This window comes from Gorilla gorilla, chromosome 2, assembly GCF_029281585.2.
Source record: "Gorilla gorilla gorilla isolate KB3781 chromosome 2, NHGRI_mGorGor1-v2.1_pri, whole genome shotgun sequence".
NCBI classification, from domain to species: Eukaryota; Metazoa; Chordata; class Mammalia; order Primates; family Hominidae; genus Gorilla; species Gorilla gorilla.
In genome coordinates this window covers 152610685-152636265 of record NC_086017.1, presented here as the reverse complement: position 1 = coordinate 152636265, position 25581 = coordinate 152610685, and the positions used below count along the sequence as shown (strand labels likewise).

Genomic DNA, 25581 nt, shown 5'->3' with positions numbered 1-25581 from the left:
CCCCTCTCACATTGCCCACTGGGACAAACTGCAGGCATTTGCAAGATAGTTAGCTAAGTTTAGGAGTAGAGTCTGTGACGACGGAACGTATTTTTTTCTTTGTGTGAAAACTACCAGCTTATAATGCTATTACAATTTTACTCCATATCCTTAAAAAAGTGCACAAATTTTACTGATTTTATAGGGCAATCTCCTGAGATGTAAGGGAAGCCCAATTCAGGGGAAGCTGAACCTGACACAGCCTCCTTTAATCCTGTTCCAGGGGAGTCACTAACTGCCATCCTAAAGCTGCATTACTTTATCATATCTCCTTTCCTCATACTCTGTTCAGTTTCTATAAATCATTTTTCTCTACAGTGTTGAGAAGGAACAAAAACATGGGCTTTGGAGTCAGGCAGACCTAGGTTAGCATCCTGGCTTTGTCTGGTTGTGAGACCTTCTCAAAGTCACTATAAAACGAGGATAATGAGGTCGAATTCTGGTGTGTGTGTGTTAATGAAATAGCCTATGTAAAGACATTGCCCAGTGCCTGGTACGCAATAAATGTAATTTGTTTCCCGCGGATGAGTGGAGTGGAGCAGAATGCTTCCTGGAGAGCATTTCATTCTCTGATTTATCATTATAAGATCAGGCCTATCCAAAACACTCAATCATCAGAAGACTTCAATCTCTTTTATTCTGCTTTTTTCCTAATGTCATAATCCATTTGACTCCTAAGCATGTAAGTAGGTACCACGGAATGTAAACAAGTAAGGAAACAGAAATAAACTGAATAATACGTGGAAACAAAGCTGTGACTCACACAGATGAAATAGCTGCACAAAAGAAATAACATGAAAACATTTAAAAAGAGACTTAATGTAGGAATAAGCTATTTTAATCAAGCAAAAACAAATTTATATCCATTATTTCTAAAAATAAAATTAGACTTTTCCAATCCTTAACATCTGCATTTAATAATATCTTCTAACCAAAATACAGATGCTAAAACAGCAAGTTACATTATATCTTGTACAGCATACAGTATGTTCACTGTTTACACTTACTTTAATTCTAGTTGGTCATGTACTCAATGCATACTTAAACATCACTCAATAGAATTTTCACAATTAACAAAAAAATGTGACAAGGCTGTCTTAAAACGGCTCTGCTATAAATTGTATAGAATATACAGAATTACAAAGTCAAGTATTTTTTTATCAAAATATACACCCCTCCCTGAAACTAACACAAGCTATCAACATTTTAAATGAATACAATTATAGAAAATATTTGCAAAATTATTTTTTCATGTATAAATATTCTGCCATATTTACTTTGGTCTAGAATTATCAGCATACAAGTCCACTTAAAAAATATCCACATATAAGGGCTGGGAGAGAGACATCACTACAGGTAATTTTATATTTGGGGTTAACTCAAATCAAAATGACTAGAATATACAGTAAATGTCTTTGATTAATATTATTAACTGATAAAACAAATTAGTGGATCATAGGATTGCTTATTCAATATTCTAATTATCAATTCAAAAATGATTTTCATAAGCCCTTTGTGACTATCTCTTTAACAAAACCCAAATGAATAGTGTAGGGTGTACATATCTACAATGTATAAAATAAAGTTGAATTTGCTTGCATTTTCCCATTTTTCTCTACTTATATAATACTGTATGTAAGTGAAAGTAGATGAACAAAAGATAAATGCAGATACAATAGTGGGGTTACTTAACAGCAAGGTACTACAGTATTAAACGGTCAACTTTAATCATGTCCTTTCCTGGGCATTTAAATGCTTTCTTACCCACCCAAATCCATACTAAGTCTTCTTCATGGAGACATCACACTTGTAGACAGAAACCGGAGTCCTTTGAGCTACTTCTTCACAATGATAACCTTCCAATCTTCGATAAACTTGGGTTTCCATCTGTCAAATCCAATGAACATGAATGACTGCAGGTCACGCTGAAACTGCATTCCGGATTCTGTTCACACTGGTGATCAAAGGGTAGAAATGTTTTCTCTCTCCCTTCTATTCTGGCAGTTTGAAAAAGAATCATGAGTTCCAGCTTTCCAGGAACCTAGTCCACATGATAGAATATGCTGTAGGGCAATTAGATTTGAGGGTAATGTTGATGGTGTGGGTCAAAGAACATAAAAAAAAAACTTCAGTGGGTTTTTAGCAAGGGGTCTAGATGTCTGCAAATATGAAGACAGAGCATCTGGCTTTGTAGATATATTTCTGAGTCTCACAAGTAAAGGATAGAACCATGTCACTCCACATCCTACCTTCCCATCCCCTAAAAACAAAGCTACTGTTTTAGGCAAGGAAGGCCATCACTTCTTCTTGCCCACTCAAGTCGTTAATGGGTGGGGTGGAGGGTGGGGGTTCCTTTGTCCTTTTGCTTTATACTAGTCTGTACTTGTGGGCTGCATAATCTCCAACAAGGCTAGTAATTGTAGGGATTAGGCAGTCACTTTCAAGTGCCTGGGAATTCACTACTGCAGTGTACCTTGCACTAAATCTCTTGGACAGTCCTTTAGTGGAATGGGAGATGGCAGGTTCCACTTGAACCCTTAAGTCTGTCTGGAATAGACCCCCACATCCATGGCCTTGTGGTGGTTGGAAGACTGCAGAGAGTTTCAGAAGAATGTGACCCTCTTTCATTCTCTGAGATGAGGCCATTGCAAAGTAATATGCAGCACAGGTAATCACAGGTAAATTCTGGGAGGGTGTTCCCCCATAGATAAGGCATGACCTATGTTTTCTGTGAATTGAGTAGACCAGTTCTAAGAACAGCTCAGCCATAACTTCAAGGGAACAGCATTCCATCTAAAAGCATTCACATGCTCTTAAATCATATTCAAAATGCTTTCTATTGATTTTTACATCAGTCCTCATTATTTGCAGATCTATTGCTCCTCATAATTCTCTACAGGGGATATGGACAGTTAAAAGTTATAGTGATTTATATATGTATTTTACAAGGTTTGTGTTGCAGAAAAGTAGTTCTACATAATGTATGAATGTCCTACTTTAGGTTACTCATTATGCACATAATTTCAGTTATATTGTTTAAGTATTTCATGTGTATCCATTAATTTAAACAAATTTTAATAGTGCAGAAGCCAGATGGGAATAAAGACCGTCACACAGCTCATTACCACGTAACATATTTACGAAGATGCCATCTTCAGGATATCTGACCCTTATTTTCTCCAGTGACTAAAGACAGTTCAGCAGCCAGTTCTTATTAGCAATTATTAGAAAGTTTTAAACTAGGCTAAAATTAACTCCTTTTTTCACTGGTAGAAATACCACAGCTAAGAATTTTATTAACTTTCACAAGAAACTTGGGATATTGGAGGAGTCAGCTCTATTGTTTTTGTGCACTTTGCATAAAGTTAATGCTAAAACCCAAAGTAGATATTAGGATCCTTTTTCTGGAATTTTCACAAATGAGTTGTTTTTTTTTTTTAATTTCACTCCTTCATGACTGTCACGTGGACAAAATTAAACTAAACTTAAATCATAACTAAAAAAAACCACCAACTATATTTTTGAAGATTTTTCTAATTCTTGCCACTCAAAGGACAACATTTTCCACACCGGTTTGTATGTTATCCTTTTGGTCATTGTCTTCTGAACCAATGAAATGTTGATTCTCCAAGGGATTTGAGTTTTCGTGGCACATGTCACCTATTTTCTCCTGCTGACTTGGGCTTTTGAATAAGTGTTTCTTTTGGTGCATTCCAAGGGCAGCAGCTGTTTTGCAAATTTTGGGGCACTGGAAGCAGGCATAGCCCTTCCCATTATGCTCCCGAATATGCCTCTGCTCGTGATTCCTTTTGGTGGAGAGATACAAAAATCTCTGAAAGCAGAACTGACAGTGGTAACGCTTTTCTCCAGTATGGATTCTTTCATGGATTTTGAGGGTCTCATTCAAGGTGAATGCCTTGTTGCAATACTGACAGACGAACTCCTTCAAGCCCAGGTGGATGCGTTCGTGTTTCTGTAAGTTTCCTTGCACTGAAAAGCACCGTCCGCAGGTCTTGCACTGGTATGGCTTCTCCCCGGTGTGACATCTCATGTGCATTTTGAGTGTGGAAGGGCTCTGGAACTGCTTGGCGCAGAGCTCGCAGGCATACGGCCGAGAAGTAAGATGTCGGTGGGGCCTTCCTTGGTTTCCAGCCCCCACTGCTTTGTCTCCATCACAGAGTTCACACTGCAGCTTGGGCATCTCTTTAGTTTCTTCTTCCTCAAAGGGTTTATCCTGAGGAGCCTTCCCCACGGCGCAATCCAGTTCTGCTGGGTATTTACATTTATGGCTCGGGCTCCTGTTTCCGTGCTCCTTCCTCCAGTTGACTTTCCTCATTTTTTTCAACTGTCTGGATTTCTTTTTGGGTTTGTAGTTGTAGTAAGGGCGCCACGGTTTGTCAGTGGAATCCTGGTCACTTGCGTCATCGAACACTTCACTCATCTCCATGCACTCGGATTGGCAAAGCCCGAGTGGGCTGTCTCCACTGGGTTCTGGGTCATTCCCCTGTGGCAAAGGCTCCTCCTGCATCTGATACTTGGGTCTTCTCCCTCTTTTATAAAACAATTTAGATCCCAGAATGTGCCTTTTCACAATGGCTTCGTTTCCAATTTTCACTGTTATTTGGCAAAGGGGTGCAACATTACTATTTGTGGAGGTTCCCGGCAGAGCAGGTTTTGCAATGTAGGTTTCAGTTTTGCTGGTTTCTTCAGCAATATTTGTGGTTTTGCTCAGTGATCCTCCAGGATCAGCAACATAGTTTGACTCCTCCGGTATTTCTCCCCTGGTATGTGATGTAGTTTTCTTTTTCTCCTTAATGCTTTTGGGTCTGCTTGCAAACCTACCCACTTTATCTGGCTCGGGCTTACTGTCATCTTTCAGGGACTGACTGACAGCTGGGTCTGAAAAGGCTCTGTGGTTGCTGCTGGTCATGGCAGCAATGGCATTGCTGTGCATGATCACCGATGAAAACTGGCTGCTGTGTACAATGACCGAGGGTGCAGAGCCACTGTAGCTGATCACAGAGGCGGCATTCTCACTGCTATTACTCAAAGATAAAACAGGTACATCCCCTGCCCGGAGGTCAGAACTGACAGCATTTTCAGTGGAAGAAACTGACACCTCAGCTGAATAAAAGTTATTGTCAAGATCAATTTTCAATGCCTCCTCTCCCCATTTGGTACCCTCTGCATTTTGTACATTGGCAGAAGTGGGTATGTCCTGACATGCAGATGTTTCCAATGGGATGGCTGGACTGTTGGTCAGGGTGTTTACAGTATCTTGGAAATTCAGCGTCGGTAATTCAGAGCTGTGTGGATTCTGAACAACATAGGTACCAGGTGCAGACTCATTCATTTGACTGTTTTCTCGTGCATTTTCATAGGAAGAATTTCGGTAGCTCTTATAAGGGGCTCTCTTGCATTTCATAGGCAGTAGCCTATAAAGTTTATACGGATAGACGCTAGGCTTCAAGCCTCCATTTGCTGTTTTTTTACTGATGGAAAGTCTATGATCGATGGCATGGAAAGACTTCTGATGATTTTTGAGTATATAGTAGGTCATGAAAGTTTCAAGACAGAAAATGCACTGATATCGTCTTTCTCCCGTATGCCAAATTTCATGCCTTGTCCTGTACTCAGCCAATGCAAATACTTTGTTGCAGTAATGGCAAGGATATGTTCTTCTCCAGGAGTGAACATTTGCATGTCTTCGGAGGCTAGATAAGGTCACATAACTACGTTTGCACACAACGCAACTGTAGAGCATTTGCCCATTAACAAATTTAACCATGTGGTCCGTGTCTGGCAAAGTACTTCCGGTACTGGAAAATTCACCAATCCTATTTTCAGATAATAAAGGTTCTGGACCTGTGAATGAACCTCCATTTTGTCCGATGGTAGGATAGTTTTCTAAAAAGCGTTGGTTTCCTCCAGGAATGGGCATGTGGCTTGACCTCATGCAGATCTGTTCATGCCGATCCAACCTGTTCAGGGTGGTGAATTGTTTGTTGCAATACTTGCACACTAAAGGCTCCTGGGTTGGCTTGTGAAGCTGCATGTGGGCACTGAGCAGAGTGCTGCTGTCAAAGGCTTTGGAACAGCAGCTACAATTGTACACCAGAGGTGGAACCTCTGCTGCCGGTGGCCCGGGAACATCAGAAGATTGATTTTCATCTTCCCTGGAAAAATGGACATCTCCTTCATTGTTTGGAGATTTTGAACGAGTGAGAACAGCAGCTGGCTGTGGACTTCTTTCTTGATTAACCTCTAAGTTGGATACTGGAGGGGGTGGTATATTTTCTGTGGCTGAATCAGAATCCTGTGGTATGGAGAATGTCTTTGGCTTCCGGCATGTTTTCGGTTTCGCTGCAAGGGCTTCACAATTTTCTTTCCCTGTGTTACCAGGTGAACTGCCATCATGTTCACGTACAGGCTGACTTCTGTAAGCCTCAGCTACGGAAGAAACAGCGTATGAGTGCTCGGCGAGCGTGCGGACAGGCTCTGCCTCGTGGCAGACGTCCGTCCTCTCCAGGCAAAGGCTAGCTGTTCTCATGGAGTCGGAGACCTTTTTGAAACTTGCCCTCAAGTCCAGCGGGGAAAACATGTTATTACTATTTTCTGTTTCGATGATGGAAAATGCATTTGTGATCCTTGGCCCATTAGTGATGGCTGGTTCTTCATGCCTTTTTTCATTTTTTTCTTCTTTAACCACTCCCTTTTCAGTAATACAGAATACATAAGGACCCGGGGAATTTGAGAAGTTGCGATCAGTAAGGTCTTCCAAGAACGATATTCCCAGCTTTTTTCCTGCAGCTGCGAGATCAGTGACTGTTTCCTGTCTCTTGACAACGACTGTGGAACTGTAGATATAATTAAGTATTTCAGTAAACACTTCAGCTTTGAGATCGTCCAGCTCCAGGACGTGGCTGGAAATACAGATTGTATGGCTCCAAAAGATATTTTTAAAATACAGGCTTGAAGCTGCCAGAACATTGCTGTGGGCTTTAAATTTGGTATCTTCCACAATGATAGTGACATCGCATAAAATGCCCCGAATGCGCTGCTCATTTAAGATGGAGAGTACCGTGTCACTGTGAAAGTCGTCCTTGAGGTCCCTGGAAAGGGACATGACTGTCATCTGAAACAAGAGGAGAGAAATGGTCAGATAATCTTCCACAGGTGGCTTCTTTATCTCTAGACTATTTTCCACTTCTGTGAAAAACTGTTCTTTTGTATGAAACTTCAGGTTTTTATCTCATTCTGTTGATGCTCCCGAGACTCAAGAGTCAACATTAGAAGCTAAATCTTTTTCTTGCCCCAGCCTGTTTCTCATACCATTGCTAATAGTTGTTATCATTGGAAATCCTCCCAGAACTCCTTCCCCTTTTCTCCAAAGTTGGAGCTATATATACATGTCCAAATTTGGGAGGGGAGGAGGGTTTTTTTTTTTTTCTGAAATGTTAAGGGTCTCATCATCATTCAAGGCTGCTTTGAACTACTAGAGCTGGGCAATGCCATGGTCCTGCCACAAGCTTCCTGCCTATTTTCAGAGAGAAATCTGATGATCCAGTCATAACCATGAAGCAGGAAAATGATTTTTTTTTTTTGAGACAAAGTCTCACTCTGTTGCCCAGGCTGGAGTGCAGTGGTGTGGTCTCCGCTCACTGCAACCTCCACTTCCCAGGCTCAAGCGATTCTCTCACCTCAGCTTCCTGAATAGCTGGGACCACAGGTGAGAGCCACCACGCCCAGCTAATTTTTGTATTGTTGGTAGAGACAGGGTTTCGCCATGTTGCCCAGGCTATTTTTTTAAATGAATTTTCCTTAAGTGGTACCTATATGCAAAGCTATTGCCCACTCAGAGAAGAAGCAAGAACTGAAGGAGCCTTTCCTAATTTGTGGCTCAGAAGGGTCAATCTCTAGAGTTGCAAGGTGTGTAACCAAGTCTGACCACCAGGGGCACCCCGCCTCTCTGCGCTATTGGCCCTATGGGGACTCATCAGGTTCCTTTTCTAGTTTCCCCTTTAGTAGAGACAAAGTAGACTAGGGTTTTCAAAAAGAACTGTCAGGTACTGAAGGCAACTAAAAAGGAGACAAAATGTAAAACCAGGAAAGGACATTTCTAAGTCCTTTGACAAGAGCGGACAAGAATGAATCTAGTCATAGATTCCTGAATTAGCACAACTTCAAGGCACAGTGGCTCTTGTTCTGGTCTGAGGATCCCATCTCCTTTCTTCTCTGTATTTGCTATATTCTCTATGTAAGTCCTATTCCATGAGTCTGGTGTGCTAAAGTTTACTAACTGATATTATAGTGAGGGGCAGTGAAAAGCAGCAGCTTTCATACTTCCCACAGTAAGAGATACACAGTACATAGTGACCTAAGACACAAATGAAATTAACACTCACCCTTACTAGGTGTGATGCATTCTGTTCTGCTCTAGTATTTTTCTTTTCTTTCTTTTTCTTTTTCTTTCTTTTTTTTTTTTTTTTTTGAGATGGAGTCTCGCTCTGTCGCCAGGCTGGAGTGCAAAGGCATGATCTCAGCTCACTGCAACCTCCGGCTCCAGGGTTCAAGCGACTCTCCTGCCTCAGCCTCCCGAGTAGCTGGGACTACAGGTGCATGCCACCACGCCCAGCTAATTTTTGTATTTTTAGTAGAGACGGGGTTTCACCATGTTGGCCAGGATGGTCTCGATCTCTTGACCTCGTGATCTGCCCGCCTCAGCCTCCCAAAGTGCTGGGATTACAGGTGTGAGCCACTGCACCCAGCCTTTTCTTTTAAAGAATGCTTACAGCAACTCACTAATTTCACTACCCACTAATAGATCACCACATGCAGTTAAAAGTAAAGCAAAACAAACAAAACACACACAAAAAAACCCCTCTGGTCTACAGAACATACTAACCAGAGATTCATCCAGTCTCTCTGTGCTATTCTGTATTAAGAGACGTCTCCAGAAAGCCTTACAGTTTGATGATACTTCTTTAACTCTCAGTGGCAATGTTTTCCTAGCAGTAAAGTATAACATTTAGCTCATGGCATTTATTTAGTTGGATGGACCAGATGGCCACACAAAGAACCTCTCTTTACCTTTTTGTAAAGCTGCTATTATAAGCTGTGACTATTATGTTATTTAGTGTCCTTTATACAAGGATCCATTTGATAAATTCTTTTACTGTATCCAGTCATAGGAAAAAAGTATCTTTCTACTAACAAATTCTTCAATTCAGATAATGAGAACACTATATTCACCATGTTTCTGTTTTAATTCTCAGACAAAGAAGCTCAGAACTAACTTTTATCATCAATTGTTGTAGCTATTCTTGGCCTGGGTTTCTGGTGTGCCTATTGTTTCATTTTCTTTATTTAACATTAGTTCTTCTGCTCTTGTTTACCCTGCTTTAACTGTAATCTTCCATGAATCTTTTCTAGAAGTATGGGGGATTATTTCTACAAATAAAACTAGAATGAAATGAAATGGAATCTTATGACTTCCTCTTTGCCCCTGAAGGGAGAAAGGGTCACCCCGGAGTGAAGGAGTCTGTCCTTCACTGGGTCACAGATCAATAGCATACTTTGCTGATGTTTCTTTTGCCTTCTTTCAAGTCTCTCGGCTCTGGGCCCCTGTAGGATCTCCTTTCTCCCCTGACTCATATATTTTTATCATGTTTGGCTTCTTGGAAGCCCACATGTTATTTTAATTCTTTATCAGCCTGACTAGATAGCTTCAGATCTGACAAAACACATGCTATATGATTCAAAAAGGTGGCTTAGGTCTATGCTGACATCATCTATTTTGTCTTTCCAGTTCAAAACTACTGCTTCTTCCAAAACATTCTGCTTCACAGCATCCTGAACCTCCCTTTAGGCTCTGCTTCCATTTGGGGAATACGGCATTTCAAATCAGGCTAATGAACACTCTAGGGTGTCCTGACTCAGATTTATAATATACAAAGCCCCAACCACTTCTGTGGGGTTCTGATTCTCCTCTCAGATTGTTCAACTAGGATGGTTAGCAAAAGGCCAACTCTTAACATGGAATAATATCGTAGTCATACTTAACAGAACAACATATACAATAAATATCATTATATATGTCATTAAAATATTGTCATAACTTTGCAAAATCCAAGCATGACATTTTTCAGAGGGGATATCTACCTTTGTGTGTCAGAAAGCCTTTAAAAATCATAGTTACTAAGTAGCACCTTGATTTGCCTTCTTGACACACCTTTTAACAACTTTATCCAGCAAATATGTTAATATGGTCAGACACAGTACTTGGGTGCTAGAGTTATACTGGAGATATGAACAGGAGGAAGGCAAGTCTCTGCTCTCAAGGAGCCCAGAGTCTAGTGGAAGAAAGAGAACTGTCAACTAATCATTGGAATCCATGATGGCAGGCCATTTACTGGAGATAAGTATAAAATGTTAGAAGAGTAAGTACAATTATTTACAGAGGCCCTGGATTACTTCCATAAATAAGTAAAACAGGGGTATAGGAAGGATGCTGTAAGCAGAAGGAACACTATAGGCAAAAAAAAAAAAAAAAAAAATTAAAAATGATCAAAGTGGGTACTGTTCTCAGGGGCTAATGAGGGAGTCTGAGTGGTAGTAGGAGTAGCGTGTGCAGCCCAGTCGACAGCGTCTATGTGGGGCCAGGCACATGGCAGGCCTCAGCATGTATCTGTTGAATGAGAGAGCTTGGGAAAGAAGGGTCAGACCAGATCATAAAGGGCCCTAAAGGACTCCCTACAGTTAAATTTTATATTGCAGGGAATAGGGAACCATTGAGAGTTATAATGAAATTGGAGCTTTTTTAAAAAAAAATCACGCAGCCTGCAGTATGCTGAAAGGCTCAGAGGGAGGCAGGCTGCAGGCAGGAGACCAATAGGCCATCACAGTGGTCCAGGTAAAAAGTAGCTATCCACCCCAGACAGAGTGAGAGCCTGGGGAAGAACAGATGACTCCACTTCCCAGCTAATAAAGTGGGATGGGGTGGGCCAGGCGTGGTGGCTCATGCCTGTAATCCCAGCACTTTGGGAGGCCGAGGCAGGTGGATCACCTGAGGTTGGGAGTTCATGACCAGCCTCACCAACATGGTGAAACCCCGTCTCTTCTAAAAATACAAAATTAGCCGGGCATGGTGGCACATACCTGTAATCCCAGCTACTCGGGAGGCTGAGAGAGGAGAACTGCTTGAACCCGGGAGGCGGAGGTTGTGGTGAGCCAAGATTGCGCCATTGTACTCCAGCCTGGGCAACAAGAGCGAAACTCCGTCTCAAAAGAAGAAAAAAGAAAAAAAAAAAAGAAAGAAAGTGGGATGGGGTGTTGGAGGTGGTGATGGCATCTGAATTCAAAATTTAATTCTCTTAACAAATATTTATTGAACAATTTTTAGGCAGAAGGCATCAGCTAAGTGCTATAGAAAGACATGCGTTCAATCAGCTGGGCATAGTGGCGTGTGCCTGTAGTCCCAGCTACTTGGGAGGCTGAGGCAGAAGAATTGCTTGAACCCAGGAGGCAGAGATTGCAGTGAGCCAAGATTGCGCCACTGCACTCCAGCCTGGGCAACAGAGCGAGACTCCATCTCAAAAAAAATAAATAAATAAAAGAAAAAGAAAAAGAAAAAAGAAAGACAAGCGTTCATCCCTCCTTTGAACGAATGCTTACTGAATACCTATTATATGCTTTGAGACATTGGTTCCTAAACCTGGTCAGGCATCAAAATCACCTGGGAGGTATTCAGATAGTACAGCTTTACAGATTCCACCTCCCCTGCTCCTATATTCTGGTTTAGAACAGCTGGAGTGAGACCCTGGAATCCATATGTATTTTTATACCTTAATTTCTCTTGTGAATAAGTAATACATACATATAATTATCAAATTGAAAAAGCACACAAAGTAAACATTGGAAAGTCTCCTTCCCACCTTGTTCCAGAGGAGCACCTTATTTCAGGTAGTTTTTAATCAACCAGCCAGAACCGTTCTAAGGGCTGACACTAAAACTCAGTGCCATAAGAGAAACAAAAATTCTACACTCAAAGGTTTGCAGGGTGGCAGGGGAACTAAGATGTGCTCATGAAACACTGCAAAACAAAGATACCCAGGGAACATCCAGGATCAGGCATGCAGGGAAAAGGTATGGGAGTTCAACAGAGAGTAAGGAAGGCAGAAGGGCGTGGTATGTACTGGATCCTGCTGCTGGAATTGAGTGCTGCAGATATGGACAAGAGGAGAAAAGGGAACTTCAGGCAGAAAGAGACAGAGTCAGAGTTTCATGCCCTCAAGAAGTTTATAATCCAGGAGTCAATGCAACTGCTTAAAACAAAGAGTCCAAATCTGCAATGGAACTTGAAAAAAAGCAGTGAAACTTGTTGGAGAAGCAATTTAAAGTTAAGACTCTAGTATCCACCTCTCCAATCTTAACAGTGCCCGCTCCCAAAACCACCAAGTATCGTCAAAACTGTCTTTAGAGCACAGTTATCCAGCTCATTGGATGATCTCAGAAAGTGCTACGGCTAAAAGCTATTTCACAGGTCCAAAGTGCAACAAGGAAATGAGTTCTAAATCTGCAGACCAAAGGAGGCCCACTGTAAGCCATGCAGCAAATCCGGTCCCCACAGGTTTTGTTTGACCCATGTGATTTTTAAAACTATGTTTTTGAAAATCTTAGTTAACCATGTTGAAAAACTCTAACATAAAAATCAAGATAGCTGGCTGGGCGCGGTGGCTCATGCCTGTAATCCCAGCACTTTGGGAGGCCAAGGTGGGTGGATCACTTGAGGTCAGGAGTTCAAGACTAGCCTGGCCAACATGGTGAAACTCCATCTCTATTAAAAATACAAAAATTAGACAGGCATGGTGGTGAGTGCCTGTAGTCCCAGCTACTCGGGAGGCTGAGGAAGGAGAATCGCTTGAACCTGGGAGGCGGAGGTTGCAGTGAGCCGAGATCACGCCACTGCATTCCCCCTAGGCAACAGAGCAAGACTCAGTCACACACAAAAAAATCAATATAGCTTTTTTTGAAAAATAGGAAGACCAGGCAACACTGGGGTTGTAGCCTGCCTGGCAAAAAGGACTGGTGCCAAGTGGCTGTGTCCCCAACACACACACACTGCCTGCCCAAGGATTTATCACCAGGCAGCTTCTCTCAGTAATGTGGCCTGCCTGGCCTCTTCGGCAGGTTCAGTTTGTGTAACTGATAAGAACAGTAAGTAAAATAACATTGGACCCACAGATCTTAGACATACTTACTTGAAGGATATCCCCAGGATGAAAATTTAGACTTTAAAAGAGCTCATGTGGGAGGGGGACAGTCATTTTCACCAAAAACAGTATTCGTTGACTTTAAAGTTACTTTAAAGCAACCTCCTCCACTACATTTCTTCATAAAGAGTAACTTAAAACAGAAGTCTTAGGAGCTCCTGCCAATGGAAAGCCCCCAATAGAGTTCAGAAAAAGAAATATAAGTTAGAAAGAAGATGAGGTTTAATTTACATGTAACTTTCTAAAATATTTTCTAAAAAGCAAGTTTTGTGCAATAAATTCACTGAGATGGAATAGATAAGCATAAAAAAGCTAACAAAAATATTCTAGATATAAAATTGTAGATGAGTCAATATTTTTAAAAACATAAAGTAATTTGTAATTGGATAACTGGCCATCTGACTTCAATGTCATTATTTTCCTGAGTTTGCATTTTAGCTGGAATAGCTTTTAAAATATATTTTTATTTTAGTTTTTTTTTTTTTTTTGAGGCAGTCTTACTCTGTTGCCCAGGCTGGAGTGCAGTGGTGCGATCTTGGCTCACTGCAACCTCCGCCTCCAGGGTTCAAGCAATTCTTCTGCCTCAGCCTCCCAAGTAGCTGGGATTACAGGTGTGTGCCACCGTGCCTGGCTAATTTTTGTATTTTTAGTAGAGACGGGGTTTCACCATGTTGGCCAGGCTGGTCTTGAACTCCTGACCTTGTAATCTGCCCACCTCGGCCTCCCAAAGTGCTGGGATTACAGGCGTGAGCCACCGCGCCCGGCCTAAAATATATTTTTAAAATGCATATTACACATGTATATATAGCCACATGTATGTGCAAATACAAGCATGAATATATAAATATGCTGACATATATTATACTTAAATACATTTTATATGCACAGATGTAGAAATAGGATGAACATATAATTCAGCATCCAAAACAGGACACTTGAGAGAGAAAGGAGGTGCGACTAATGCCAGGGAAATAGGTATACATTGGGATTATACCTTAAAAAATCAGGATGAATGGTCATCCAGCATTTTATATATAAACAAATCTCTATATAAATTATTTTACTTTTATTATCTTTTTTCTTCTTTGAGACAGGGTCTTGCTCTGCCACCCAGGCTGGAGTGCTGTCAGACAGCAGTGGTGCTGTCATGGCTCATCACAGCCTTGAACTCCTGGGTTTGAGTGATCCTTCCACCTCAGCTTTCCCCCATGCCCCAACAGTAGCTGGGACAACAGACGTGTGCCACCATCCTTGGATAATTTCTAAATTTTTTGTTAGAGACGGGGTCCCACTATGTTGCCCAGGCTGGTCTCAAATCCTGGGCTCAAGTGATCCTCCCACCTTGGCCTCCCAAAGTGCTTGGATTACAGGCCTGAGCCACCACAGCCAGCCTATATAAATTAAATATAAAATTATATATTATACTTATAAGGACATTTGTGTTTATTTACATAAAGTATATTGTACGAATAAAGTACTTTTAAGAATTATATAAATATCTGATAAACATATTTTATAATTAGACTTTATATAAATGCCACTGGGAAATTCTAGTAAATTAGCATATTTGGAATTTTCTGTTTTTGTCTCCTGCTATGCTTCAGCCTTATATAATAAAAACACATACATATAATGTAAACAGAGGTACTTTAGATACTTTTGATGACTGAAATGAACCTTCTTCACTTGCTTTTTAGAATTTCCTAGGTTTAGAAAAAGAAAATGAATCTATGCTCATGGTCAAAGACTGAAACAGCACAAATATGCATTAAGGTAAAAAGCAGAAGTCCCCTTCTCCATCCTAGCCTCCCCACTCCCTACAACCATACTCCCCCCGCGCCCCCAGTGCACACACAGCACACACTCCCCCTCGTCATAGGTCCCTTTTCTTATAACTTTGGAAGACTTCTATATTCTGCCTGAATAAAGCCTTAGGAGAGAAACTGTTTTTCCTCTTAAGATTATCCTTCTCTCCCAGTCCCTAGTTCCCCTACCTGGCAATCCTCATTTGTTCTTGTCTCAGTTGGTGTCTTATCTGCATAGCCTTGTTCCTCTGGAATTTCTAGTTTTTGGTTTCCCATCATTACAATGTACGGTATCATGCATTTGTTCACATTTATATTTTCCCTATGAGCTCCTTGAGTACAGGGACAATCTGATTCATCTTTGTACTCCCTGCACCTGTAGGCATGACAATCCGTTGTTGGTGATGTTGAGAGTGAGCAGAGGGGAACTGGCCCTAGAGAGCGGCCTTGAGAAAGTGCCTTCGAGTTCTAAGAATGTAGGATTGCTTCACAGTTCTCTCTGCAATCTCTTAAAGATTTACTAATAAAAACACACTTTTAGGAGATTATCACTTGTCAAGTTTTGGTATAGTATCAAAGAATATCCATAATTAGCTGAAAAGGCTATTAAAAAATTCCTTCCATTTCCAACTACCTATTTGTGAGAAGCTGGATTTGCTTTATATACTTCAACTAAAACAGCATACCACGGCTGAAGGCAGGAGCAGAGATGAAAATCTAGCTGTCTTTCTATCAAGCCAGACTTTAAAATATTTGCAAACATGTAAAACAGTACTAGTCCTCTCACTATTTTTTTGTTTTAAAAAATACTTTTAATAAAATGTTATTTTATTATTCAGTTGGATTTATCACAGTCATTTTCCATCAGTTAATAAATATTAGGTAGGTGCAATTAAAAGTAGTGGCAAAAACTGCAATTACTTTTGCATCAATCTAATAGTTCTTTACATTCTCATATAAAACGCTGAATATGGTAAATATTGACAGAAAGAACTCAGATAAACAAAAGCTCTTTGCATACCCAATGATTGTAAGAGTGTAAGGGAGTCTAGGGACCAAAAAGTTTGAGAACTGCTGTGCTAACCAAAAAAAAAAAAAAACAAAAGTCAAAACAATTTTAATTAAAAATCTTAATTAAATAATTTTTCTAAGAAATTATTTAAAAATTATTTTACTCAATAAAATAAATATATATAAGCCTAAAAGGACTAAAGAGACAGTGAATAAAAATGTGATGAAACACAAAGCAGAAATCCTCAGGAGACAGATAGAGACCAAGGAATACAGAAACATAGACACACCCACAGTCACGCAGATATGCACACTCTCCATACCTGTCCTTAATTTTCCAAGTTTGAGGCGATGACTATTTCTTGAGTTTGAACATGGCTGAAAAACCAGGTGGACCAACAGTCCGGTCCACACTATACACAGGTGAAAATTGTTCTTTGAGGTTGCTACCTACAATTTGTTTATACAATCAATCTATCATTGCTTGCATCCTTGCCTTCCAAGTCTCAAAGGTTAGCTTGATCACAGTAATCTATCCTGGATATTGCTTTTAAGTATTGGTTCACTCATTCTGGGAATGAATTTGAAAATAAGGGAAACAATTCTTGGCAATAATCTGACTTTAACTACTTCCCAGTGTTTCCAGCTTAATTAAATCTTCTCTCCCTTCAATTAGTTAAGGCGATCTTACTGAAATGCACAGAAGAAAACTTAAAATGATAGTTCCCATGTAAACTCTAATTCTTACAATGCAAAACGAATCTTGAAAAATCTCTTTAAATTGTTAACTAATGCATCTATTATGCAGATCTTTATAGGGCTTGTTAGTAAAATCTGGTATATTTTTATTAGTAAAGCTCTAAGACATTACAGAGAGGAGAGTTAAGTAAACCTTTTCAGTCCACATTCTTAGTGAGAACTACAAGTCACTTACTCAAAGCCACTCTCCAGGGCCAGAATGAACCCCATTTTTTTAAATCTTCTAATCAGAGGAAAAGGCCAAGAACCCTAACGTACATAATAACAACTGAATCGACAGAGCAACTTTCTCCTCCCTCTACGGCAAGTTGTCTTCTATAAAAAGAAACGTAGAAATAAAACCTAACTAAAAAAAGAACGCACTATATTAGGATACTGACCTGGAATCCTGCAAAAGTCAAACCTGCAGTCCATACTGGGCCAGCGCAGGGGCCATATCAAAGTGAAATCTACTGCGCAGGTCTGTTATTCCCTGCGGAAAGTTTTCCGACAAAGGATATTTTGCTTCAGTGAGCTGGCTGTACCATCCCACACACATCTTTGCAGTATATTTTCTCAAAGTCATGTTGGGTGACTACGTCAGACCTCCTCACGTGACGGGGTGTTAGAAACACACGCATCAGATCTCGAAAACAGATTACAAAACAGAAGTCCTTTATGGAGTTGAGCTGTGTCTAGGAAAAGGAAAATCCTGTTGATGTTGCCTTCTAAATGTGGCCTGAAACGGGCACAGAAAAGCTACATTTATCAGATTTTACTGCACTTAAGCTATCAGATTCAAGAAGGCATCGTGTGACAGGGGAAGCTTATTTTTTAACTGAAATTCAGGCTGTTCTAAAGGCCAACATCGGGAAGCTGCTGGAGTGCACTCAGCAGAGAGGGAGGCCAGCTTGGACAACCTCACCTATTATCTGGAAAAGGTAAACATTAGGGCCCTGGACTTGCAGTTGCGTGCACATAGGATTGTGAGAACGAGTACTATCAGATTCATGAATGATGCAATGGGCCCAGTTAAATATTTTAGGTTGCTTGTTTGGAAAGATGAAAGGGGGAAAAGGTCCTGGGTTTCTTTTTTCTTTTTGAAATGCAGCAGTGTTTCAGGGTAGCTCGTGCGCCTTGGGTTCATCTCAGGATCAAGCTTGCCTGGGCACCTGCTTGCTTAAGAAATCTGGCAAACAGGCTTAGAGAATCTCTCTGAAGCCTTTTGAGTGCCGTGTCTCTATTTCTTGTTTTACCCAAATTCCACTGACACTCAGAGTCCCCCCCAAATATATATATATATATATATATATATATATATATATATATATATATATATATGTATTTTTTTTTTTTTTTTTTTTTTTGAGATGAAGTCTCACTCTTGTCCCCCAGGCTGGAGTGCAATGGCACAATCTCGGCTCACTGCAATCTCCACATCCTGGGTTCAAGCGATTCTCCTGCCTCAGCCTCCCGAGTAGCTGGGATTACAGGCACCTGCCACCACGCCCGGCTAATTTTTGTATTTTTAGTAGAGACGGGGTTTCACCATGTTGGTCAGGCTGGTCTCAAGCTCCTGACCTCAGATGATCCTCCTGCCTCGGCCTCCCAAAGTGTTGGGATTACAGGTGTGAGCCACCGTGCCTGGCCCCAAAATGTATTAATAGAAGGTATTTTTAATCTGAATGCTGCGGGGAATGATGTGTCCCAGAGTTCCCCAGGACAGGGTTCCTGTTCCCTGAAAATTTTCATTTTAGGGGTGAGCTTATCAAGAATTGGTTTCAAAAGCCAACCATCATTTCCTTGTGAACCCAAAGGGCTGGCTGATTGAATGGAAGGTGGCTCTGTACCTCTCAGTTGATTGCTACCTCTGGGGGACGGCACAGGGAAGAGCCGTTTACATTCTGGCTTCTGAACAAGAGTGAACCTCCAGCTAATCACAAGAATGAGTTGTCCTAAAATGGACGAGGCACCAGCTGCTGCTCTGGTGTTAAATCTAAATCCGCCTCCCCCACTGCACTGCCGCTCCCCACTCCCTGCCCCTCTGCACCCTGGGTTTCTGGGTTCTCCTGCAAGACAGTGAATCACAGCTTACATTGGTACTTCCTGGATAAATCAGAAACTGGGCAGTGAAGAGTGAATGAGATGATGCGCCTGAAAAGCACCAAGTGCGGTCCATGGCACCTGGCAGGGGGTTCAAGAAATGTCAGCTGGAATTAGCTTGAGAACTGACTGCATCTGCCTAGTTGGTGGCTATGGAGAGAACTGCTCATGCGGCTTATCCTTCATCCAGTATGTAGGGTGATCTTTAAAAACTGCAAATGAGGCCGGGCATGGTGGCTCATGCCTGTAATCCCAGCACTCTGGGAGGCTGAGGCAGGTGGATCACCTGAGGTCAGGAGTTTGAGGCCACCCTGACCAACATGGCAAAACCCCGTCTCTACTAAGTACAAAAAAAATTAGCCGGGTGTGGTAGCGCATGCCTGTAATCCCAGCTACACGGGAGGCTGAGGCAGGAGAATCACTTGAACCCAGGAGGCAGAGGTTGCAGTGAGCCAAGATCACGCCATTGCACTCCAGCCTGGGTGACAAGAGCGAAACTCTGTCTCAAAAAAACAAAACAAAACACAACAAAAAACGAAAAAACAAACCCACAAATGAGATCAAATCAAGCCCTGCTCAAAGCCCTTCAGTGGACTTCCCCTTCTTGGGATAAAATCAGACCCTTCCCAGTGCCCAGCGAGGCCCTGTGCTGTCCACTCTCCAGACTCACTCGTTCCCTCCCACTGCACTCCTTGCGCTGCCTTTGCTCAGGCACACAGGCTCCCTGGGCTGACTCTACCTGCCCGGTCTCTTCTGGCCCTGTGGCCTTTGATGCACACAGTTCCGGCATTGCCCATGGCTGGCTCAGACTCGTGCTTCAGGCCCAGCTCAAATGTCTCCTCGGAGGGGCCACCCCATCTCTCTATCTGCTGCCCCTTTGGTTTGCCCTCACATCACCTTGTTTATTTCTTCATACTGCTTACCTCAACCTGCAATTATCACCTGTCGTTGCCTGCTTGTTTACTGTCCACTCTGCCCGCCAGAAAGTAAGCTCCAGGAGGAGCTGCTTCTCTAGGCTGCTCACTGTTCACTGCTGTATCTCCAGGCCGCAGCACATGGCGGGAGCACGCAGTAAATGTCTGGCGAGTAAGTGACATGACCATGCATTTGAAACACAAACCAGGCTCACCCTGACTAAAAAAAGCAACCTGCTGCTGTCTCCTGCACTCACGATCCCCCAAAAAGCAAGCTGCCACCGTTCCCTGCACTCACAATCCCCCAAAAGGCAACCTGCCGCCATCCCCTGCACTCACGATCCCCCAAAAGGCAACCTGCTGCCTTCCCCTGCACTCACGATCCCCCTTGCCCTGCTCTGCTTTTTGACTTTTCCACGGCACTCAACATTCCAATACACTACATACAAAATGGACTTACTTATTGTCTGTCTGCTTGCAAAAATGTAAGCCCCATAAGAGTACTAATCTTTGATTTTCTTCACTGACATATCTTAAGCACCTGGAACAGTGCCTGACACAGAGCAGGCCCTCAGTATTCATTTACAAAATGAACAATCTATACTATAAAAAGATATATGTTTATAAATCAACATTACATGAGGATGGTCACCATAAATATTGCCAATTACAATTTTCATCTGTCTGAATTCCCCAATATTGAATAAAATTGCTTTTATCAGATACATTTCAAATTGCAAAGCACTTTGCATATTAATTAATTTAATCACCTCCACAATCCTGTGGAGGCCGGCACATAAAAAATGGAAATACTGGCCGGGCGCCTTGGCTCACGCCTGTAATCCCAGCACTTTGGGAGGCCGAGGCAGGAGGATCATCTGAGGTCAGGAGTTTGAGACAAGCCTGACCAACATGGTGAAACCCCGTCTCTACTAAAAATACAAAATATTAGCAGGCGCCTGTAATCCCAGCTACTCGGGAGGCTGAGGCAGGAGAATCACTTGAACCCCAGAGGTGGAGGTTGCAGTGAGCTGAGATTGTGCCACTGTACTCCAGCCTGGGTGAGAACAGAGCAAAACTCCGTCTAAAAAAAAAAAATGCAAATACTAGTATGTACTCACAGGATTCAATGAATTAACAGTTAGTGCTCAATATGGAAGCTAGTATTATTAACATGCTCATAGTACAGATGTGGTAACTGAGCCTGGAGAAGTGACTTGCCTCACATGAATGTGCACACATACAGCAGTAATTAAGTCAGAGCAGGTGACTTGTTCTATATGGCACAAAAGGGCCCAGCAGTGAGTCCAAACTGCAGGCTTGTTATACAAGATCCCCATGGAAGAAGCTGGCAGCTGGAAAAGACCCAGAATGGGATTCAAGAGGTTGGGCAGTTGGGGGCAACCAGCCTGAGTCATATGCCAAGAAATCACAGAGAGAACAAGGAATGTGCCAGAGAGGTCTCCAAGCAGGGCAGCCGAGGATGGCAGTTAAGGCATGCAGCCCCTTGATCCGGGGTGGCAGTTGCCAGGATGATCTGAGCATTGCTGGGTGGTGGGCCTTGGGCCTGGGATCCTTCATGGCTAGCCAGGTGTACAACAGCTGTCCAGTAGGCATTTTCCAGGTGCCGCCTGACATGTAATCAATCTGTGTCTGCCCCACAGCCCAGAAAACACTGGCACAGCCAGGATTTGCTAATCTAAAGTAAATGCCTCAGGAAGATGGGTTTTCATTTGCCTCCCCTCCCCCACCACAAGTATGTAGGTTTACCTTCTTATTACTGGTCTGTGATAATGCAGTCCCCAGGGATTATGGGGCTCATGCTAGGGACCTGCCGGTCAGGGTGCAGCATGAGACTGGTGAGTGTGAAGCTTCAGGGGAGCACTGGGGGAAGAGAGTCTCCAAGGGCAGCGCTGGCTTCTGGTGTGAGCCTCCTCCATGATGGAGGAAAGAATCTCCTGGCCAATACAGAGTGGAGACTGGTCAGCAGGGCTTGTCAACACCCTGAATCCAAATCTCAGCTGCTTTACCAAGGCTTCTAAGGTCCCCTGTGATCTGACCTCCTTTCCTGCCATTCTAACCCACACTAGCCACCCTTCTGTTCCTTGAGTGTGCCTGGGGCCTTCCCAGCCCAGGGCGTTTGCGCATGCTGCTTCTGCAGCCTGGAATGTCCTTCTAGCCTGGGCAGCAGCCCACCCTCACCTCCATCCACCACCCACTTCTCTCCTCCCATCTGGTGCCTCTGTTATATATTTTTTAGCATACTTTTCCTTCATAGTACTTATTATGATTGTAATTAAAAGTTACTTGACAAGTCTGTGCCTTTACTACAGAGTAAAAATTATATGAGGGCTGAGACTGTTGACCAGTTTTCCTAGCACTCAGCCCTGCAACTGCCACATAATAATTGTTAATAAACCTTTACTGAATGAATGAAAAACAGAAAGCACCCAAAACTAAGCTTTATAGAGCCTATCATACCTGGCACTGTTACCGAGCTTTCCAGACCCAGTGTCAGGTCAACCTGAACTGCCCTGCTATTTCCCACCTATGCTAATGGGTGGTCATAAAAAAAAAAAAAGCCAAGAAGGTTGTTCTGATATGAAAAAGGAAAAAGAACCCACCCCACACACAAATCAACATTGCTGGCCTAAAGCTGAGCTGCATAAGATAAAACAGAGCTATCCGCTGCCCACAAAGCTATTACAGCCCAAACAAGTTAAAACACTGAACCACAGCTCTGGAACACTGAAAAACTGCTTACTATCACCATTTTGGCCAAAAGGAAGAAAAAGAGCAATCTTTCAAGCACTACCGACATGCTTTGTTCAAAGTCCAGGAATTTGGCCTTTGTCTTGAGTACCTGGGCTGAATTGGCAACAAATTCTTTAAAGTTTAATACTAAAAAGGTTGTAAAGGTGGCAACATGGCAGTGTCGTGTGAGGCCTTGGTGCTGGGTGTTTGTAAAGGACTTAGCTTCCACGTGACATCTTCCCTTCCCACACTCTGGCAGCTTTCCACCCTGCATTCACCGGTCGCTTCCTTCTGGCGTCTGCTCCCTCCCCCAGCCTCCTCTCCTCCTCTCATAAGGAGCTAATCTGGAGACGGTGCTGGGTCTGTGGCCTGCTGCTGGGTCATGAAACTGTAGATGCTCTGCATCCCAGCACTTGCCCCCCATCAGGCAACGAATAGTAGATGGAAAAGGCACAGTCGTGTGTACTTATAACGGTTGTTCTCAGCAGAACTATGCATATCAGACTCACCTGTGGAACCACAAAAAGAATTTGAGATCAATGATATCACTGACACTGAGCCAGGGTTTGGGAGACAGGGTCTGGGCAGGTGTGCTTTTGCATCCTGCTGAAAATTACCAAGATATATAGTCCGCACGACCTGGCCTGTGACTTCTGACTACACTATGAAGGAACAGCTTACCATGTCTCCTGCTTATGCTGGAGCCCCTCTCGGCAGCCTGTCTGAGAACTGCTTTAAAGTGACATGCCCATACTCCTAACAAATGCAACAATGTCCCCATTGTGACATCATTTGACAGGAGGAAGTCACCTACATATGTCATCCAAGCTGTGTCCCAACACCTAACAAGCATATATGTGCTGTGTGCTCTGCACCGTTCTACACACTGCATTTATATCATTCCATTTAGGCCTCACAGCAATCTTTCTCATTCTACAAATGAGAAAAGTGAGGTTTAGAGAGGCTGTGGAACTCAGCCAAGATTGTTTAGCTATTGGTGGCAGAGCTGGGATTCAAACCCAGGCAGCATGACTCAAAACCACACTTTCCATTTCAGGTGCAGGAGCACCAAAACATAAAGAACTTAGCTTGTCCATGTTTTTCTTGGTTTCATTTAGCGACCAAACTATTGAAGGCTCATAGGGCATCACACTAGCCTACTGACCAGTTTACATCTGGCAAAATGTAACCGGCCTGGAGCAGGGCTGCCACGTGTGGGGTACAGGCTATGCCCTGTGGTAGGCTGAGAGGCAGCCCAGGCTCTGCTTGGCTGGGCATGTCCCTCGGTGCAGGGCTGCAGTGCCTGCCAGAAGAAGGCCATTTCTCACTATGTACAAAGATGCTATATGGGACCACCAGGTGGCCCCGGGGTGAACATTTAAGGGAAATTCAGTATTTTCCATAAATTCTACTTTTAATTCATTGTCTTAAAAAATGTGAACTTCAAAGTAATATATGGCACTTATGAATATGACTTATTTTGATTTTGATTTTTATCCACTCCCATTTCAAGATAATATTGAATGTATACGTAGGGCTACCATATGATGGGGGCATAGAAAAGGAATTGTGGGGAGACTAAAGTTGCTGAACTGAAAGAACTGAGAGACTCCCAAAGCACTGTTACTCTTTCCATGTTATTCCATTCTTAAAACAGGGCTCTACGATAGATACTTTAGGATAAGGCACACCATGTCCAGTCTGGTACAGTGGCTAAAAGTCTGAACTTTGGTATCTGGGGGACCTGCCTCTGTCACGCTCTGGCTGTGACCTTGTGCAAATTTTAAAAACTCCTTGCACTTCAGTTTCTTCCTCTGCAAAATGGGAGCTAATAATAGAAGATACTCGGGTTAACATGAGGACTAAGTGGTACCTTTAAAGTGCTTGGTATAGTATCTGGCATAAAAATCAAGCTTCATAAACATTAGCTATTATTATTATTACTATTACCAATTAATTATTAGTCAAAAATGTCAGCAGGAGCAAGTATTAGCTAAGCCTTGGCCCCAGGCCCCAAATGAGGGAATGTGAAATTCCTCAACGGCAGGGACAAATATCCTATTTCACTGTGTGTCCAGAGTTCCCCAGACCCCCTCACAGTGCTTGATACCCCATAGGGGCTCATTAACTAATTATTCTTTCTTAATGCAGAGAGCAGTTACACCTGAGCTTTGGCCACCACACACACACACACACACACACACACACACGCACACACACACACAGGCATTTAATTATAACTATCATTTAAATAATTTTCTTTCTTTAGTTGCACTGTTAGCATCTCTTCTAAGCAAATGGAAAAAGGAATTATTATTTTTTATTTTTATTTTTCTTACTGACAGGATCTCACTCTGCCACCCAGGCTGGAGTGCAGTAGCTTGATCATTGCTCACTGCGGCCTGGAACTCCTGGGCTCAAGTGATCCTCCCATCTCAGATCCTGAGTAGTTAGGATCACAGGTGCCCGCTAACATGCCCAGCTAATTTTTTTATTTCTTTGTAGAGACAGGGTCTTGCCATGTTGCCTAGACTGGTCTTGAACTCCTGGGCGTAAGTGATCCTCTGGCTTTGGCCTCCCAAAGTGCTGGGATTACAGGTGTGAGCCACCACACCAAGCTGGCAGTAACTATTTAAATAAAAAGTCTTTCAAGTTCAATGTTTATTACCTGTTCCAGTAAAAAGCTTGGTAGAAAGGAAGGTGTTTAAGATAAATACTTAGATCATCAATAAATTTCCATTATGTGGACTTATCCTCTTAAATCAGAAGGTCACTCAAATTTGGGTATAAATTGATGAATAAAAACAAAGCTAGGGTTTTATCTGTGTATTGTCTGTTTTGGATAGTGACATTCTTTCACCTTCCTAAAGAAGCCTCTCCTGCACTGGGCCTTATAACCTCTCCGATCTGTTTACAGACTTGACAAATCACATCTGCTCCTTTCTC

The 25581-nt window shown here is 42.4% G+C and overlaps 1 protein-coding gene across 44 annotated transcripts in view; it reads right to left on the bottom strand.

The window, feature by feature from the left end:
• Positions 1–650: 650 nt before the first annotated feature.
• The window catches only part of ZBTB38 (zinc finger and BTB domain containing 38), an 80428-nt gene continuing 55497 nt past the window's right edge, over positions 651–25581 (bottom strand). For 13 of the 44 annotated variants that reach the window (XM_055383078.2, XM_055383072.2, XM_055383071.2 and 10 more), the window contains one exon: positions 651–7174. In XM_055383078.2, coding sequence (XP_055239053.1) covers positions 3587–7174 — 3588 coding nt within the window. In that variant the 3' untranslated portion in view covers positions 651–3586. Of the gene's footprint in view, positions 7175–8444; positions 9211–11196; positions 11320–17265; positions 17638–19308; positions 20047–21651; positions 21840–23316; positions 23396–25581 lie in introns of those variants that run through there. The other 31 variants (XM_055383080.2, XM_055383083.2, XM_063704262.1 and 28 more) reach the window with 9 other exon arrangements.